Source organism: Pollicipes pollicipes, unplaced genomic scaffold (genome assembly GCF_011947565.3).
Source record: "Pollicipes pollicipes isolate AB1234 unplaced genomic scaffold, Ppol_2.1 Scaffold_7261;HRSCAF=8764_pilon_pilon_pilon, whole genome shotgun sequence".
NCBI lineage: Eukaryota > Metazoa > Arthropoda > Thecostraca > Pollicipedomorpha > Pollicipedidae > Pollicipes > Pollicipes pollicipes.
The window spans coordinates 17,269,995-17,289,970 of NW_023597054.1; the positions used below are offsets into that span (position 1 = coordinate 17,269,995).

Genomic DNA, 19,976 nt, shown 5'->3' on the forward strand with positions numbered 1-19,976 from the left:
TCCGCACCTGGCGGCTCTTGCGACACCAGATGGCCGGTCTTACGCTCCTGGACCCCCAGGCAGGGCCGCTTAAGCCGACACTGCATGGACGCTGGCATTGTGCAAAATGCGCTGACGCCACACCAAACAAGGTAACGTAGCAAAACGCACCGCTGGCAGATTTCTGAGAGTGGACAAGAGCCGTTTTCTCGATTGACCTGCAACAGTTGGCTTTGCACCGTGTAGACCGATGCAAATGCAATGTTCCATTTGTGTCCGGCCTCGTCATCAACACGTGCACACGTTCTGGGGACTGGTGGTCTGAAGCTTCAAGACGTTTTCCATTAGGATGCGGGACATATGAATACAAATGACGTAAGAAGTGCTATATTGTAACGCGATTAGTATGAGTGCACCTGTTCAGCTTTGAGCGTGTAGTAATGACGTCATTCGGATTGACAGCCAAGCTATAACGGCTGAGTGTAGTGGCACATAGATGAGCCATAGCCTTACAGAAATAAGGTTACAGCAAACTTACCCCTTTTAACAGATGTGGATGAAATATTCTGGTGACGAAACTGTGCCGCTCAACATGAGCAGCAGACACCAACTGCTTCCTGCTTCATTTTGGTTTTACCATTGGTCATACAGGCATCCCTGGCCGTTACGACCAGCGGTAAAACGTGCCGAGCTAGTGGATAAGATTGGCGACAAGAATGGGTATCTTCAGACGACCCTAGATGACAAAATTGCTATTTACTGAAAACTTTGTTGGCAGCCACGACAAAATATTTCAGCGCACACTGCACAATCTTAAATGAAGCCCTTTACCGTATCCCACGGCACCATTGCATCTTTTTTTAAGTTTCATCACAGCCTAGCGGCAAAAAAATCCTGATATAATTTTCAGTTGGTCCCTTTATTTGGTGGCAGGTCGGTGGCAAATAGTTACTTTTTCCTACAGCTCGGCCGGTCGGCCGATCCGCTATTTTTACTACCTAGAAGAACCGTGGATTTTGCCAGTCAGCTCTCCGCGACCCAAACTAGACAGTAGAAAATACTGAAAAAGATCTGTATGTGGTAATTCATATGGCTGCAGGGGCATGTTTCAATCGTTGCAATGCGACTGAGATATGTGAAGTGGGCGGTGACTTTCAATGTACTGCGACTTTGCAAGCGGCATTCGCATTGCAATTTCATGAAAACACATCAGTACTTTTTTGTTTCTTGTTGTCTCCATTGGTTGAGAATTCAGGGAAAATCGATGAGATGATTTGATCGAGACAAAAACTGACTGGTGATTATCTTTGAAAAGAACTGTGGGTTTAGTGTTGAGGGCTGATGGCACTCCTCAGGGAAGGGAATGTCGGGATGTGAGAATGGATCTAACATGCCAATTTATGACACCATTCTTACTTTTTCCTTATTGAGTATAGTTAGGAGTCAAAATGATCTTCAAATCATTGCTCGTACCTAGCGGAGCTCGCAAAAAGTACATCCACCTCGACGGCAGACGTCGACGACGACGACGCCGGACGTCTACGCGACATCAATGCGCTAAATCTCGCACTCGCGCGCGCCGAACCCAGGCCAGGACACATTGCGCTGATTTTCAAATTACTTCAGCGAAAGAAATGCTTTGAGACAATTTTGTGTAAAATTTCTTTCTCAGCATCATTTTTCTTTTTTATATTGGTTCTCTACGCGCTAAAAGTGGCAACATTGTGCGCCGAACTGCGAGCGCTGGAATTTGCAACATACGTGCGCGGAAATTTCTGCCGCGATGTCGCTGCTGCGCATGACATTGTCAGCGTAATGCGTATCTTTGGTTGCAGCCTGGTACATACTTTTCATTTCAGTTCAGGGCTCTGGCTGCCCCCACGCTTGTGAAGAAGTTTGCCAAACGTGAGGGTACACCAATGTTTTTGAAAGGCTGCATAACTTTGACTGTTCAACCCCCTCCCGCAACTTATCTTTCAAAACTATGTATGCCCTGCTTGAAAAACCTCCGCGCACCTTCTACGCGTAAAAGAAAGCATTGAAGCGCCGCTCAAAAGGGGAGTGCATGCCAATGTTCAGACACGAATTTGAGTGCAGCCTTATTTGCATGAAATTATACAACATTGTCAGGCATTGGTTCAAGAAGCAACAGACGCATGAGTTCAGCGTAAGGATGATCCTGTAATCTCTGGTACATTCGGCTCGTCAAAGCATGTGACAGTCTTCTAAAGTGAGGCTGCAGCCGTACATGTTTGCTTGGTTTGTTTTTGCTCACCATGACAAGAGTATGAAAGAACTGATATCTTTTCTTCAGTTCTTTGATCCCATATTTCCGTAACCCCGATGCATTCTTCTTCCAGCATGCATCCACTACCCTCTTTTTCAGCATTTGCGCAGCCGCCTTCACCTCAATCTGAGCTCAACGCGGAGCCCAATATCTTGCTCCTTCCCTCCCAGGTAGCGTCGAAGCTCAATTCATACCTGCATATGGCAGTTGCTGGGGCACGGCGAAAGGCGCCCGCCAGGTAACACGTGTCGCGCCATGCTTGGCGAAAAAAGCATGCTTAGCGAAAAGTGAAGAAATGATGCTGGCTCGGCTGGGGCTCAAAGCACACACATAATTTTCATAAGGGGATATGGGCTGGGGGCGGACCGCATGCTGGACGCCATTCCCCGGTGCTGCCTGCCACCGGTTTGAATTCTGCCACGTTTTCAGCTGCTCTGGCTGTCGAGGTCTTCCACCGCCCACGCGATCAAGGATAGCCAATCCAGCCTTAGATGGAGCTTAAACGTGGGGCCCCGGCAAGGCCCGGGGGTGAAAGAGGACTACTTTTGCGATTGGACTATCACATAGTCTAAGACCAGTGCTCCTGTATTTCTAGCAGCAGCAGTTGTCCTGATATTAGCTTGATGCCATTGTATGAATGAACACTTCGGTTGTGCGCATGATTTGAAAGTTGCGGTGTTGAAAGAGGCTTTCGGCGATACGCTGAAACTCTGATGACGCCACTGGATATGTACTTCATCACTATTTCTTCATATCGCATAGCGTTACGCTGCTGGCAGCAATTTTGTTCGCAGAAATTCGGTCGGCGACAAAATAAACCTTTGCCACCCCTTCCTCTGACAGCGAACCACTTCCGCTCGGATAAAACAACAAAGGGAGCGCCGACTGGGGCCGGCGCGTACCGGCCGCGGGTCTGGTGCGCCCATCCGTGTCTCGCCTCGACCCAACGATGATACATTGCTGAGATGGTTTCCTCAGGGCCATAAATGTCTTGCACGCGGGCGAGCGAGCAGCGGCGTGGGCTGCAGCTCGGAGTGTCGTGCAGCGCCGATGGCGCTAGCGGTCGCCCGGCCGACCGCCGCCGACCCGGCGGGACACGCACCGGCTGGGGGCGGGGGCCGCGGCGCGGGCGGCGCAGGCGCCGCCGTCGCCGCCGCCGCCGCCGCCGGGAATAGCCGTGGAGCCGGCCAGAACCGAGCCGGCGGCGGCGGCGGCGGCGGGGGGCGGCGCGGCCCGGAGCGACAGTGCCCGCAGGTGAGAGGACGGGCTCAGTGAGGGCGGCACCGGAGCGACAGTGCCCGCAAGTGAGGGTACAGACCCCGCGAGGGCGGCCCCGGAGTGACAGTGCCCGCAGGTGATCAGGAAAGCTTTGTTGAGTGTAAATTGCTTAGACAGTACCATGGACATCAGCATGTAGCGCCCAACAGGCGTAATTTAGTAACAAGGCCAACAGATAGCCGAGTGGATATGTAAGGTGCGTAGCTTAAACAATTGTTTAATGCACCAGGGCGATGTGACATCGAGGCCCCACTGATACGCTAGGTACTACACCTATTATCGTTTGTGGTTCCACTAGTCTGTTCTCAGTTCACAAGTACCGACAGTGGGGCTAGCACTCGCTCGTTTACGTATCCGCCCATCAAAATGTATGGTATCCCCCTGTGGCAAGCGCTGGCTACGCCCCTGGTGCCCAGAGCTGTGGAGGGCGGTCTCACGGGAACACCCTGACGTTTCGCTGAAGCCATGCCGGGCGGGATGGCTAGCATGGCTTTGCATATACAGTACGCGAGCCGTATCTCGTTACCGTTATATAGAACACTTCGGGCCGTGCCAGACGAAGCCACACCGGTGACGAAAGTTTTACTGCACGAGCTGTCACGCTAATGTGTTGGTGCATACGCTATAAACACATCGACTGTGCAACAGTGACGACTATAATATTTATTAGACAGGGAGCTGTGAACTGATCGTACAAACCATTAGGTGGAAAATGTTTCAGTTACGAAAGCGTTAAAACATCGTTTGGACGAGGACTAACATGAAAATAGTCGATGGTCCCTGCACGATTCCGACCGGTGACAGCCACATATTATTGCACTCATGATTAAACAAGGTACACGTTTGTTTGCGTTTCATGACGGTGCATGTAATGACAACTTGTAATAAAGTATTTAACTACAGGCGTGTTAACTTTATAATTCGATGTTCATGGCAATTTTTGCATTGACCCGGTACAGTGGGGTCAATTTTTGACCTAACAACATAAGACTTCCTATCAATCACAAGATCACGTAGTTTTATCAATCAACCGTTCTCTCTGCAAGGTCCTGTCGTCTTAAGCTTGGAAACGGCAGGGGGATTGAGTCCCTTCCATCGTTCCAGGTCGTGAGGAGAATGGCGAATCAGGGCGAGGGTTAACTGGGTTTTCTTGTATCGATAGCTGGGGTCTAAGCACTGCTTGGTGCTTAGGTGCTTGGACCCCTTCAAAATTCCGCTTGTGCGTCTGCTTGCAATGAAGCTACACTCAATGACATGATTCATATAAAAGACGTCAATCACAGTAACAGCCTACCAGCAGCACTCCCACGCGTGCCACGTGCACGCTTCCCAGCCAGATTGGCAACGTGGGCAGAGCATGCCGTCTCTCCTCGCTGCCGACTCATCATTTCCGGTTTCTGTCACGAAGCACCAGGACTTGCCGATGGCGCCTGCCCTAGTCCTGAAGGGATGCATCTAAGTGAGGCACCGGCTCACACCTGTTGCGTAACGGCGTGCCAGGCATTGTGCGCCACGCGGGCTGTAGGCGGATGCATGCCTTCGGCCGCATCATCGGTGGGTGGCCTTGTGGCGGTCGGTCGAACCGAGCCGGACGGCGCGTGCGAACAGGCCAGCTGCTGATAGGCCACTTCCCAGCGACAGCCAGGCAGTATCGGTGGGCCAGGGTGTGGGACACCACCTCTGCAACCTCGTGTCGGAAGTGAAGTCGGCTGTCGAGTGGCGGAGGTACGGTCCTCACGGGCTGGCCGAAGTGCGGCGGAGAAGCGGGTGTGCGAGACACGCAGTCGCGTGAGTCGTGCCCGACTGAGTTCCGTGGAGCGTATGTATGTGACCTGCCAAGATACTACTGTTATTTAATAGTGAAAACAGCCTGCTTACGTGCCTCTTCAAAAACTCGTGGCGCACATCTGACTGGGCAGGGGGAAACTCTGCTGCAGCAGCCGTTCGACGTTTCAGAGAATGTTTCACGTTTGAAGATATTGAAGCAAGCACCATATATGCTGGAATAAAACCATTTAGAACTAGTGCTATGCTTTTAAATGGAACAGATTGCTGCAGACAGCGTGATTTCTCTGTTTAGTACATGTGCTCATCAATGCGTCAGTGTTTGATTACGTCATCGTGCCTTGCTCAACATTGATTGCGAGCCAGCTGACGGCCGTTTTATCTGCAAATCGCGTTCACGAATGTCAGATATGAACGACTCGACTAGTATAATTTTTTGGCCGTGATCGCCGCATGGCTAATGGTATAATAAGATTCAAATGACGTTATCATGACGTCATGGACGCCAGGGTGACCCTGACATAGTCCCCCCAAAATATTCTGCACATCTTCCCGAACTTGTAGCTCAGAAACTTGAGGGGTTAAGGGTTAAGGAAGGGCAAGGCTGTGAACCGCACCAAATTATTTGCAATATAGATATTTTAGTTCAGCTCACTCCCTCTAAAGGGAGTGTTCCACATTTGGATGGGGTTTTGAACTGAGATGGCCATCTTGAGGATCATTCGGTGCAGCTCACGGTCCTACCCTTCTTAAGATAGGAACTCCTCTAGTTTCTGAACTCCATGCTCACGAAGATGTGTGGACTTTTTCAAGGTCACCCATGCATCCATGACGCCTTAATCACGTCATTCATATCCGGTCATTCCATTGGCCACGCGGCGATCGAGGCCAAGAAAAACAGAATTGTCGAGTCGTTTATATCCGACGTTCGTGGACACCATTTAAAGACAACGGCCGTCAATTGGCTCAAATTAATGTCGTGCAAGGTACGATTACGTAATCAAACAATGGCGTGTCGAAAAACATACTTAACAAGGAATTATGTTGTCTAGAACAGCCTTTTCCACCTGAAATTATACCAATAGTTTAGGTGAGCTTGTTTCATTAAATATGATGCTTGCTTCAATATCATCGAATGTGGAACATTCCCTTTGAAGGGAGTGTTCCGGTTTTAAAGTGGGTTTTAAGCTGAAATAGCTCGTCAGCCGTCAGGCCTTGGCCTGACTCCGAACGTTATGCTGACAACAACCGGCCAAATGCTTTTCGTTGCAACCGGCCGAGAGAGAGAGAGAGAGAGAGAGAGAGAGAGAGAGAGAGAGAGAGAGAGAGAGAGAGAGAGAGAGAGAGAGAGAGAGAGAGAGAGAGAGAGAGAGAGAGAGAGAGAGAGAGAGAGAGGCGACGGCCTTGCGAGGCCGCTGTGGGGCGCAACTGAACCGTGTCACCCCGGCGTAATTGGAGAGTCATGCACCGTCGCGATCACCTCAACACGCGCCACACCCCGATCACTGCGCTGGGCGGCTGCGGCGCGCCCGCCGCGTCAGAACGCCGCGGAGCCGCCCGGGCCGACGGCCGATAAGGGTAACGTGAGTGGCGCGGGCGGTAAGCCGAGCCGAGCTGGGCGACGCCGGCGTGGGGACCGTCCTCGACACGGCCCGTGTCCCGCAGCTGCACTGGCTGCCGGGAGGCGGGGTAGCACGCTGCGCCCGTGCCTGCCGCCAGGGCCGGATGCGCCGCCGTCGCTCGGGAGCGAGGTGCCGAGGGAGCAGCGGCGGCGGCGGCGGCTGCGATGGCTGACTGGCGGCGGCTACTGTACGGCGCGGCGCTGCTGACCGGACTGCTGGGCCAGCTGCTGCTGATTGCCAGTCTGCGCGACCGACACGTACTGCCGCAGCGCTGGATGCAGTTTGGTAGGTGGCATGCTCGCCGGCTCGGCCAGGCGCGAACGTCCAGAGGTCACTCTGCCGAGGTGGTCCCTGCAACCCGTGGTGGGGATAGGATGTGGCAACTTACGCTTCCTGGCCATTAGTTTCAGTGCAACTTTTTTCTGTCTTCGATCGGTGCTATTGCGGACTTGGATTTCTGTTGAGTTTTGGCGTGAGGCGGCATTTCGTCTTATGGAACGCACCCAGTGCAGCCTGGTGCTTTCTCAATTACTTGTTCGCAAATGTCAGAATCCAGCGACGTCCCATTTTTGTTTTTGTTTTGCTTTAGCTGTGCTTGCTTTCGAGGATGACGTGTACATCGTGCTTAGTTTGCTTGTGTGTGCCGCCCAAACGGTTTTAACATGTGAGCAATGAATAGAAACCAAAAACCCATGTAGCCATCGGAAATAAACTCAATTGTAAAGGTATGGGCCCACCGAAGAAGCAATTGTTGGCTTCAATAAATAGAAATTGCGATATTTCATCGCATTCCGTTTGCAAACGCTCATATTACCAGGCATTCGTTAATCATGCTGGAATAATAACGCGATGTGTTGGCATTGGCCTGGGTCCCATGGATAGACTACAATGCTTCTCTCAAGTATGGAAGAACTACTCGTGATGTTCGCAAATAGGGCAGCATGTTACCTTTAGATCATTGCTGCGAAGTCAGCTGAAGAACGCTTTAAATTGCCAACATTGCTGTGGTCCTGTAACTGCACGGCCGAAAAGATGCTTGCAAGAATGTCACGTCTTGCTCCGTCGAGAAAACACGAGCTGGGAGATTACCGGGCTTAATCTGTTCACTTGTTGGAAAAAATCCAACCTTTTCATGCTGTGCCAGCACCTTTGGTATACATCCTGCCGGCGGTTAAACAAAGAATAAAAGCCGACATTCGGCAAGAGTTGTTCTTGCTTTCGGCGCCTTTGCGTTCAGAGGAAGCTCGCGAACCCTCTTTTTCACCGGCATTGGCCGTTTGCGAGAGCGTCCGAGATACACCGCGGTCGATTGTGACTTGTGGCCGTTTGTCTGCAGACCGTTCAGCAGGACGTGACGCTCCAGCGCATCACACCGTTGCCACGGGCCTCGACGACAGCGTCCCGCGGCTGATCATCATCGTGTCCTCGTCACCTAGGAGCGGGTCGTCTCTTTTGGGTAAGGAATGATGGGGAGGATGAGCACATCAATCAGGAAAGACCTCGGGGCCACGACGGTAGAAATGCAGGCAACATTTGTGGCTGGAGGGACCGCAATGATTTGCGATGGGGAGGCGGGTTTTTACGAGTGAGTCCCAGCCTACCCATAGCACTTACACGTTACACGCTAAAGAAAACATACCCAACAAACGCTAATAGGTACGGCACCTAGCATATCAATGAGATATCGATATTGGCTTACCCCGATGCCTTAAAGGATTGTTTCAGCTGCGCACCGTTCATGTTCACTCAGATGTCCGTTAGTCTTGCCATTACATTACGCAGCTGCTGGGCTCTTCATGTCGCTGCACATGGTAGTAACTGTGGTGTTCAAAATCAAAATGGTTTTCCTGATCACCAGATTGGGGGTGCAGGCTTAAGTCCCCCCCCCCCTTAGCTGCACTTGCCTGTTTTGATTTCGTAGAGTCTGCTATTGTGCATAAAGTGCATAATGTGGTAGACGATAGGAGTGCGCGAGAATTTGTAACCTGCCATGATGTTAAATAATGGCCGAAGACCACCGCCGTCTGATGATTTTTCATGCAGCTAACTTTAGGACGACCAATGTCACGCACAGATTATGTTTGGTTACAGGTGCTGCGATTGGTTTGATGTAAGCCTTCAGGCAGGATTATTGCTTTGTTTTGGTTGATTTTTGTTGATATTGTTTCTTTGGCTTTTTGGCAAATAGGTGAACAAGTTTTGGATAATAAATCGCGCAACTTTTTTGACAGCTACTTGAAATAAGTGCGAACATCATTGCAACTCGGAATCTTCTTAACAAACGTCGGGCCGTAAAATACGCTCGCGCCTGATTTGAACAAAAACGGGATCGAACTCGAGAGGAAAACAGAAACCATCGACGATTGCACTGTGAAAGAACTTTCGACCCTCTCAAACATATGTTTGTGTATATGGTGGCTGTAGCGGTATCGTGTTGTTTGTAAGACTAACGGATGTTTGGTTCACACACATCAATAAACTTCGTGGTAGTTTTTAATCTTCCACAGCGCAGTACCAGTCGCCGGGATGATGTGTGCGAGGCCGACAATGCTCACCTATGCGACCGGGCCTTTAGTGACAGTGTGGGTCGCGGGTGGCCGAGCGGGCGGGTCGCGTGCCCGAGGTCGTCGGAGGCCACGGCCTGCAGGTCCGACCCCGGGTCGATATGCTTCAGGTGAAGGCATTTACTCGGGCGTCGGTACGGCCGCCTCTGCGTAAGGCGGCGCGAAGGCAATTAGGGTAATTACGCTGAATGAGCGGTATGTTCGGACGGTGGCCTTAGGTAGGGTGTTGTTCTGATGAGGTGGGTGACTGGACACTTGGTGATTGGCTAACAGCACGACGATCTACGACGTGCCCAAACCGCCTTATTTGCCTAACCGCGCAAACGATGCTGTTTATTCTGTGCGCAACGGGCGAAACCGGGCGACGCTTACACTTAATGTTGGCCACAGTAGCGAAGCCAGGCTCTGCTCATGGGAAAGCAAGTCAGCGTACAGCTGTCTGGAAATAATGCTACAGCATGACGGCGTATATTCGCTGTGATGCTATGACATTATAGTGACATACATCAGGCATTGAGTTTTTGCTGGGGCTTCGGCTGACCCCTCTGGAGCCACTTGGGCACGCTAGTGGTTGGCTACATCTCGAAGCGAACATTGTTGATTGCAACGTCAACATTTGAGATCATCGAGTGAGCCCATGGCCAAGTCATGCAATGTTTTTATAGTCATGTTAGCCTCAGCTGGGCTGGCCATATTCATTTGGTGACGGTGCTGATAGTTCCAGCGGAGTAAGCATTTTTTTTTTCTGGGAACACATTGGGTTGCTGCACACAGATATGTGGGTGTGCATAGGTACTGTATGCATGACGGTCCTGCCACTTTGATGTGTGCTTTATCTGAGGTCCCAGCGGGAATATGCAACTTTGATGCTGATGGAACATTTACGCTACGCCGACAGTACAATACCGACAGCATTCTAACGAGACAAGGGCAAGCTGCAACGTACAGTGTTGCACTTATTCCCACATCTACTTTGTGTGAGAAATTCATCTTCAGCAACGGCTGGTGAAGACCACGGCAGGTTCTATTCAGAGCAACCCACGGCGCCGCACATTGCGCCGATCTGACGGAGTGGCTGCACACGATCTTATGCTTCTCACGAGAGCCAGCGCACCCGGTCGCGATGACTCCTCCGCGCCACCCCAGCATTTCCGGCGCCAGCCTCGCTGCACCCTTCCCGGCTTCCGCACCCTTCCGGCGCCAGTCCCGCCGCACCCTTCCCGGCTTGCGCACCCTTCCGGCGCCAGTCCCGCCGCACCCTTCTCGGCTTGCGCACCCTTCCGGCGCCAGTCCCGTCGCACCCTTCTCGCCATCCACCAGCGCCTCCCCTTCAGTGTCCTGATCCATCTCCGTCCCGCGTGGGACCGGCACCACCACGTGCGCACGGCCGCGCAGATAAAGCGGCCCCAGGGCGGCCAGCCGGCGGCGGGTGACGCCACCGCCGGCGCCGGGCGGCGGCCGGCCGCGCCTCTCCCGTCCGGTTCCGGCGCGGCCCGGCCCGCCGCCGCGCCCAGCCGCCGGCCGCTGTCGGCGGGCGGGCAGGCGTGGCCTCGGGAGACGTCCCGGACACGCCCGCGGGGCTTCTGGCGTGACCCGGCCGTCGGACGGGCTGTCGGCGACACGCGAGCCGCTGGGGCGTGCCGGCCACCGACCGCGGCCATGGTCCGCTATTTCATCGACCCCCGCTCTGTTCTCGGTCGGCCAGTGAATAAAGTGGCATCCGTTAGCGATCGGGACGAATGTGCTGAACGGGCGGCAGGGCAGCTGGTTAACGTTGATCAATGTGTTCCGGCTTTTGACGGTAATATGATAACGTGATGAGTAATGCATGCTGGTTTTTGGCGATGGCCTGCCGAGTCGACGGCAGTAAGCGTGGCAGTCGGCTACCTGGTGACTTATGGGTACTTGCAGCAGGCTTCATGGCCAATATGTCATCCAGATCGCCGGGGTGCAGCGCCAGAATAGCTGCCGCCGACGGCAGTATCCATGGGCTCGAACCTGCGACAGAGCTCATGTTCGCCGACTGGAAGATAGAGAGCCTTTGCGATGACAGCTTTTTCCCAGAACAACGCAAATTTTCCGTCCCATTAGTTGTTTACGTGCTCTGGCAGAATTTCCCACACAAGGTCACGATTAATTGGGTGTATTTGGTGCCGCATCGCAAGAGGTTTTTGGTTAGGTGGTGCCGATAGCATACACTGGTGCATTTACGATGTACGGCAGTCTTCCTTTTTGGTTAGATGGTGCTGGTAGCACACACTGGTGCATTCACGATGCACGGCAGTCTTGGCTACTCGCTGTCAGGCTCGCCGTCATGGCACGCATGTCTGCAGCGGGCATACCAAGCTGGCGTGATGTGCCGATTTCGCTGCCCCGGTGAACAGAGGTCTGCTCCCGTGTGACTCAGAGCTTGACCACGTCCAAGGGCTGGCTCATCAGACCAAAATGTACTGAACGCCCGCGGCCGCAATGACGCCGGCGCTGGTTGGCACTGCGCCAATCTCGCGGCGATCCCCTCCCAACTGCTGCCATCTGTTCAGTGCGGGGGAGCAAAAGCCCACCGGAGTCAGAGCTGAGCCTCCCACCTACACCGGCGCACCATTAGTCGACTGGGTCACGTCGTCAGCTTCGGGCCAGTTGATTGCAGTGTCCAGAGCAACCAGATGACGATGCTTAATGAGAACCGTGGCATCCCAATTACGTCAGGGGTGAGGCTCCCAAGGACGGGTCGTGGAGGCTGTGATGAATGTAATGCCTCGGCTACGTAGTTCAGCGATATTTCATCGCGGCGTGGCCTATTTAGGTGCCTGCTAATATGAGGCTCGATGAGCTACAAGGTTCAACTGGGCGTAATACTTTAATGCCGACGTTGCAGCTCGTATAGGGCCACTTTGGCATCATGCATGCCCACATTGTGACACGGTATGGTTGTGTTCGTGACGCTCTGATGAAAGTGGCGTCGACTTCTTTGATCAGTAGGTGTGACGCCGATATTTACCGGTCATGCAAACAACATACGTTTCTGACCATGCAAGTGATAAACCCAGCTGACTGGACTCCACAGCAAATAATGCAATAACGTTGGGATGGCTAGCCGCCAGATCTATGTTGCGAGAAGTGTATGCTAAGTTACATACATACCTTCCAGCTGAACGGCATGGTCGAGTTACAAGGTTATGGATGACAGGGATAAGCGGAAATACTTTGTTCTTATGCAGATTGTGTTAATTTTGTTATTCCCGCCGGACTTCAGCGGATGTATATTGGGTATGAACTGGTGCATGTTTGTTTTTTGTTGCATTATATTAAATTGTTTTGTACCGTTGCAACGGGCGGCGCTGACCGCTGTCTTGCATGCAACATTCACTGCTCTCTTGCAAGTTTTTCAAAGTGCTCCCTCAGGATTTTTGAGCATTATTAGATTCATGGAGGCAATTTTTAGTTCATCATTGCTTCATTTAGCCACCAAGCAGTGTTGCAGTAACCTGCAGTTTTGCAACAATGTCAGATTTGGTTACTGAACGGTGTACAGTTTTTGTGAGTGGATTGTGACTTTACGGAATCTCCGGATACTTTTTCGCGGATATTCACGACTGCAATGCTCTGCAACATTTGGAACAATCCCAAATTTGGTCCTTGGTGGTACTACTTACTACTAAGGATGCACTTCAGTTCATCCTCGTGAGATCAGTGGGGACCATCATTTGGGGTTTTTAGGCTCTTTCGATGAACAATGACAGGTGTGCATGATTGTTGATTTCAATCTGGTAGACTCACAAACATATCTTCACTCAGCAACGTATTGCACTCCGTGCTCCTTTGAGAACTGTGTGCAGTTTGTGAGGCTGGCCAATACCGGGTGAGGCACATGGCTAACTTTACTGCCCTGGAAAGGAGCTGGAGTCTAGAGACGAACATAACGACATTGGGAAGAGTTCGTGGAGTGGTTCGCTCCCTGCTACAGCCGCTTGGTATGAGTGGGACTACGGCGCGTCCTGCAGAACATCTCACCTGCCACTACGTCACTTTACATTTACGCCTCGCGAGTCCATCGTTCAGTCGTTTCCATTGTCCGGCTGCCGATGCTCTCTCTAATACTTCTAGTTTACCCTCTTTCATGTTATTCCAGGCTTCCGTTCCGATTCACGTCGTACCCTACGCTACACTTATCCTTACATTCCCGAAACAACCTCGGCCCCGCGATTTCTCCATTCTTATTTTTCTCCTCTCCAGCGGCACACAGGGCCGTGGTTGAGTAGATATATCAAACGCGTTGTCCAATTAAAATTCGTTTGGAACCGTCAGCCACATGCGCAGTTAACATTGTATATATATATATATATACATATATGTATATAAATAAATATATATGCATGCATGTTTGCATATATATATATATATATATATATATATATATATATATATATATATCTATGGATATTTATTTATAGAAGCGCATTGATTGATTTACAATGCAATGGAGCAGATTTCAATAGCTTGGAATTTGTGTTATTATTACCTGTCCCTACATCGTTCATGTCCCTAATTATTATCCTTATTTAGGCCCTCATCCTTCAGTGCAGTCCTTACCCCCTCCCGTTTTAAGACTTTAAACGATCTGGTTTCTGAGTTTGATGCCCGCGAATTTGTGCGGACTATCTGTTGCAGACTACTTCAATGTCACCTAGGCGCGCATGTTGTCACAGAAATGTTCCGCGAATATTACCAACTCATTGGCTATGTAGTGTTCAAGGCCAGAAAAAATGTGACATCGGGTTATCCGTGTCCATGGCATACGCTGGCACGATTTCTGGCACAAACGGACTTCAGTTGGTTCTCAGCCAATGTCACGCGTTCAGAGTAAGTCTCGGACATTGCTATTTGGATTTAGTTGTTTGGATTAGGGCCCCTTCGACCAGAAGTGATCATTTCAGGGCAATGGGATGAAGGAGATTGAGTAACTGGAGGTGGAGCAGAACTACATGCACCTGGGGGCCCAACCATCAAGACCCACCTGCATGGGGACCCCTCTGCATGGTGTGCGCTGTGCGCTGGGACGGGCGCCCCCACCAGAGGCCCCTCGGCCCGCTCGTGGCTGGCGCGTGCTGCCTGCCCCGGACAGGCAGGGCGTCACGGGGATCCAAAATTAAGCAAGAAAGGGATTGATGGGTAGAGGTGACGAATTAGAACGCGAATCACTTTTTGCACGAGGTGATGAAGGAAGCTGGACAATGGTACGACTTATGACGGAAATAAGACGGAGAATGGAAGAAGATAAGAATAGCCATATAAAGGAGGATGGGAATGCAAGTAAAAACTATGATATTACGGACAAGAAACCAACACTGCAACAGAAAGGGTAGAAACACGCGCACGTGGCGATATTTGGGTTCTGTAAAGAACGCACCGATTAGCGCAACACCTAAAGGTGTCCAGAGCTGGACAATTTGAAGCATTACGAGTGAGTCAGTCGTCAGCTACGTTGACAGTTTCTCACGGCCAGTTTCACAGCCACCCTGACGTCATGTAAAGATGCCATGACACAATCAAGCGATGACGCATAGGGGAGCATGTGTGCCAGCTAGTGAATTTTGTTGTTGAAAGCAAACGCGCTTAAAAGCATGCCAGTAGATACAGGTGGGCTTATTTCATCATACCTGATGCTTGCTTCCGTGTCTTCAGGATATGGAACATTCCCTTTAGGCATTCAACTAACATTGTACTGAACGTCAGCAATTCGTTTAACATAGTGCTCTGCATGAATACAAAGTTAATCATAAAACTTTTAAATGCACAAAAGTAGCTGAAATTCAATGCTAGAACCTGGTCTATGCCATAATCAGACAATGCGATACGGCGGGTTGTGATATTGCATCATTGCTATGTGAAGTATTATATTGAGTCATTACGTGTCCCCGGGGGAAAGGCAACTGTTTCGCGAATCTGTTCGAATGATGGCGGCTGAATGATGGTTTGACGTCAGAGGTTTGCCGTCAAACCATTGCGGTCAGCATATCACCGTTCCCCCTGCAGGATGGTAGTCTGATCAGCGTTCCAGCATGGGGGGTAGTCTGATCAGTGTTCCAGCAGCGTTCTAGCTCCCGGGGCTCCAGCCGCCATCTATCTGGGTATTATTTGGCAAGAGCCGCCGAGCTGACCTCTGCACCGGCACTGGTGCCAAACTGTCCGGTGGCACTGGTGCCAAACTGTCCGGGCGTCGGGCCGTGACAGATGACACAGACCTCGCCGCGTGGAGCGGCCAGCCGCCCCGTCGGCCTGTCTGCCGGCTGGGACGAGAGCTCGCTGCAGCCACGATCGACCGCCGCCAGAATCATTCGGCCTTGCCCCGGCTCGCCTCGTCGCGGCGCGGGGATCGCTGAATGCTTAATGGAACGCACGGTCCGTTCCGGGAGAACGGCTCACTAAACACACATTCGCTCTCAGCACGGTAAAGCCGTATGCTCTCTCTCTCTCTCTCTCTCTCTCTCTCTCTCCTTCTCTCTCTCTCTCTCTCTCATCTCTCTCTCTCATCGCTCTCTCTCTCTCGATCTCTCTCTCATACTCCTCGCCTCTCTGCTCCTCTCCTCGTCCTCTCTCTCTCTCTCCTCGTCCTCTCCTCTCTCTCTCTCTCTCTCTCTCTCTCTCTCTCTCTCCTCCCTGGCTAACGCTCGCACTCGCGCTTTTTTACTCGCTGAACTCGTCGGCAGCTCTATTTCCATATTTTAATCTCTCCTACCTCCAAGGAAATGTTATAGGTCAGTCACGACCTCAGTCGCATACATCTGACTCAAATCCCATCACCATTGCCAGCCCACCATTCCGCAGCCCTTGTTGGGACTAATACATGCGCTGCCTCGTGGACATTGCTCTGACCTGGTCACCATGTCCCACAGGCGAAATGCTCAGCACCTCGATCAACACCGCCTACTTCTTCGAGCCGTTCTACTACCACTTAAAGCAGAACATATCGATGGCCAGCCTGTCGGGCGCCGAGGTGCGCGCCACCGTCACCCAGCTGCTCAACTGTCACCTGGAAGAGTCGCCGGTGCTGCGGGAGGCCAAGTTCCGCCGGTTCGTCTGGAAGTCGCGGCCGCCGGTGGGTCAGGTGCCGCCGAGCACCGGCGTGCTAGCGCGCCGCTGCCGCACCGCCGACACGCGCGTGGTGAAGCTGGTGCGGCCGCCGCTGTCGGCGCTACTGCCGCTGCTGCAAGACGACCAGCTGGGCGGCCGGCTGCGACTGGTTCACCTGGTGCGTGACCCGCGCGGCACCGTCAACTCGCAGCTGCACGCGAGCGGCGTCTGGAGCGGCGTGCACCGCGACCCGACCGCCCCCTGCCGCCGGCTGCGCGCCGACCTGGCGGCGGCGCGGCCGCTGCGCGACCCACGCTACGCGCGCGTGCGCTACGAGCAGCTGGCATTGCAGCCGCGCGACACCGCTACCGACCTGCTCCGCCAGCTGCGCCTGCCGTGGCCGACCAGCCTGGACAGCTACCTGAGGCGGCACATGAACGCCTCGGCGGCGGCGGCCGGCCGGCTGCAGGACCCGCCGGCCCGGCTCAAGGCCCGCATGACCACGGACCAGGTGCGGCAGTGGCGGCAGCACGCGCGCTCCAGGACGAGATCGAAGTACTTCAGCACGTTCCGTGCGCCGGACTTCGACCCGTCCCACTGGCGTAAGGAGCTGAGGCCGGACGTGCTGCAGCAGATAGAGAGCGAGTGCGCAGACGTTATTGCCGAGCTCACTGAAGATGCTGATGAGACGTTGAAGAAAGGAGAGTCCACGTTGACCGAGCAATAGCACCTTATCTTATAGCGCGTGCATTGTTTTGCTTTGTGCAAGCGAATTGTCTTAACAATGCGCTGTGTCCAGTCAGGGAAAGCTGCCTTATCGATTGAAGCACCATGTTCTCTCGAACTCGCTCGGCCACGGCAAATGTACCGGGCTTGTATCTCAGTCACGGCAGTTTGCCGGCTCCGAGGGTCTTTGCACTTATCAGTCTTGATGTCCAGGTTTATAAATCTGATATACACTCGTAGCATTTACACGTCTTCGTGTGAATGCTTAATAACATGCATCAATGTGTTTAGCCATACGAAAAGCTGATTTTCCAGCTGATGGCTGCGGTCGTCTGGCCGCGTACGTCGGGTGTCACGTGTTCAGCGGTCCGGCCCTGCCGAATCGCCCACCTTTATCCCTGGCCACGCGTTAACGGGTAGTGCGTCGTGACGTGTGTCTGCTTTAACGTGATGTCAGCAAGCTATTGCATCGAGACTCGCGGCATCTTGTCATAGCTGCTTGTTGCATGACAGCTGCACAGGTACAAGTGTACAGGCTGCTATTGCATCATGTGTTCCGAATTCGCGACCGCAATGACATCAGAAGCGCAATCTCAACTTTGCAATCCTCTGGAAATGTATCGAACCAGTTAACGTGATTCCATTCCATACAATTTCATTGCGTGAATCGTTGGAAGACGATTAAAAGAAGGCGAAAGATCCCAGTGTTTTGTGTTATTAACTTCCTAAAAGGGTGCGTGGTTTTGGAATAAAGTGTTTTATGTAATATTTGCATCCGAAGTTTGTTCATTTGCCCGCTTTAGGCAAATACCACGGAAATTTCCTTCCAATATCTTTCTGGTGTCGTTCTCCTCAGTTCATATGATTCGTTTCCGTAGGACCTGATTGTCTGCATGTGTCGGTCTGTTGTGTCCATTATATCTCATTACACGATACAAAATGCTTCGATTGAGGCAGCGTGCGTTACGTGTTCCGTCTCACGTCCGCTGTTTTTTTGTATTGCAATAGTTCTTGAGGTGTCAAATAGTTGATTCAACGTGATGTATGCTGATGGCTATTCTAAGTCATTCAAGGTCAAAAGCGCATCGTGTTGAATCTACAGTGGATGTTCAGATGTTTCAGGATACCTAACTCTATGAGACCTGACCTGCCAGAGCTTTGCTGTTGCACGCGACTGAACCACGTTTTTTTCGTCGTTTTCACCACTGAGTGTTTGTTTTGTAGATGCCTTGCTAAGTGCACGTTAAAACAGTGTTGCAAACCTCTGGTGAATTGTGGTATGTATGTTGCACATTTTTGTCACCGGCACCATATGAAATTAATGTGTCAAGCTAATATATTCTGAAATGATTTATGACCTCTCTGAGTCTATCATCTTAGCTGAACCTCATCAATCACACTGCTGCTGTGTTGTTAACGAAACGATGTGCCTTGTTGGTTTCCAAGCACCTCATTTCGTTGTCATGGCCATTTTCGTCGCAATATTGCCTTTGGGAAACGGCTCTCCGCTGATACTTTGAATAACGCCACCTAATTTCGCAGAAAATCGTCGTCGCAATACCGTTGATTCGTAGAACTATGCTTTCCTGAATCTGACACAACCAAATCTTCTCCAAAGATGGCTTCATTGCGTTGTTTTGCTTCCAATTAAGCTTCTTGCAGCTAGGCCCAGGTTTGCATTACGGTTTGAAGGCCTTTAGAGGTATTTGACCAGTTGCGGGCCAGGTTTTGGAAATGGTGTGAAATGCTCACACTTGCTGCCACTTGCTGACACCAGGGGCGAGGCACGAGTCTCGGGGTCAGAGTCATATCACGTCAAGGTTGAGTTAGTCAAAAAATAATCTGGGATGATGTGCTCTCTGGGCGACAGGTGGGCGTAACGTAAATGCGGCCTAGGCCAGCATTACGACGCTTCTTCGACCACAGGACCCAGCTCGTGGCAGCTGCTCCCCAGCACAGTACGGCAAGCATGAGGATAGCGCTGAAATTGATGAATGCCTCTTATTCCTGTTTTATTGACTGTCCAAAGTATTGGTAAACACGCAAATATATTGGATGCATGCTTGTTGAAGCTGATCGCCCCACACACCTGTGTATCCTGGTGCTAGCTTTCTTGAATTAAACCCCGGTGACATCTATTCGAGGCTACTTTTAAAAATACTGAGTAGTCTTCTTCCCAGTAACGTTGCATTCTTGGAAATACGACGTTGTCCTTCTGTCCAAAAACAAAATCCTTATCGATCAGGTGTCGATCTGGTTTCTTCCGGGCCGGCTACCTCCGAGCTTGTTACTTCGGGGCTGGCTACCTCCGACCTCGCTACTTGAGATTGGTAACGGTACAGTACCTTATACTGTGGGTAGTTTCTTGTCTCCGCTCTCAGCCTAATTAATTGAAAATTCATTCTACAAATGCCCATACTGACGGAACCTGGGCTTACACTCGAGTGTACGTGACCTGTTGAAAGCAATCAGCACCATCATACCAAACCATTTTCCCCCCTCCATTTCTTTTGCAGTTTTCCATTCCCTTTGCAGCTAAAGCGTGCAGATCTGTGTCACCACAACGAGGGCTTCATGAATTAGGCCCAGTTTTGACAATTAATACGTTTCGCTATTGTGGCCGGTCTGCCTGGTGTCATAAATCCCTCCGTTTTCGCGACTTCC

General features: G+C 51.7%; 1 protein-coding gene across 1 annotated transcript; it reads left to right on the forward strand.

The window, feature by feature from the left end:
• Positions 1–7,082: 7,082 nt before the first annotated feature.
• Positions 7,083–18,654, forward strand: LOC119112255 (uncharacterized). Its single transcript, XM_037236358.1, has 3 exons — positions 7,083–7,236; positions 8,288–8,407; positions 16,409–18,654. Exons 1-3 carry the CDS (start codon positions 7,116–7,118, stop codon positions 17,311–17,313), a joined length of 1,146 nt encoding a protein of 381 aa, XP_037092253.1. The 5' UTR covers positions 7,083–7,115; the 3' UTR covers positions 17,314–18,654.
• The last annotated feature ends 1,322 nt before the right edge of the window (positions 18,655–19,976 follow it).

What these genes read in the sequence shown, in the direction of transcription:
- LOC119112255 (XM_037236358.1), top strand. Translation starts at nt 7,116, where the DNA reads ATGGCTGACTGGCGGCGGCTACTGTACGGCGCGGCGCTGCTGACCGGA. An exon ending in GCAGCGCTGGATGCAGTTTG is followed by an intron (nt 7,237 to 8,287) that starts GTAGGTGGCATG and finishes GTTTGTCTGCAG; the next exon opens with ACCGTTCAGCAGGACGTGAC. An exon ending in GAGCGGGTCGTCTCTTTTGG is followed by an intron (nt 8,408 to 16,408) that starts GTAAGGAATGAT and finishes CATGTCCCACAG; the next exon opens with GCGAAATGCTCAGCACCTCG.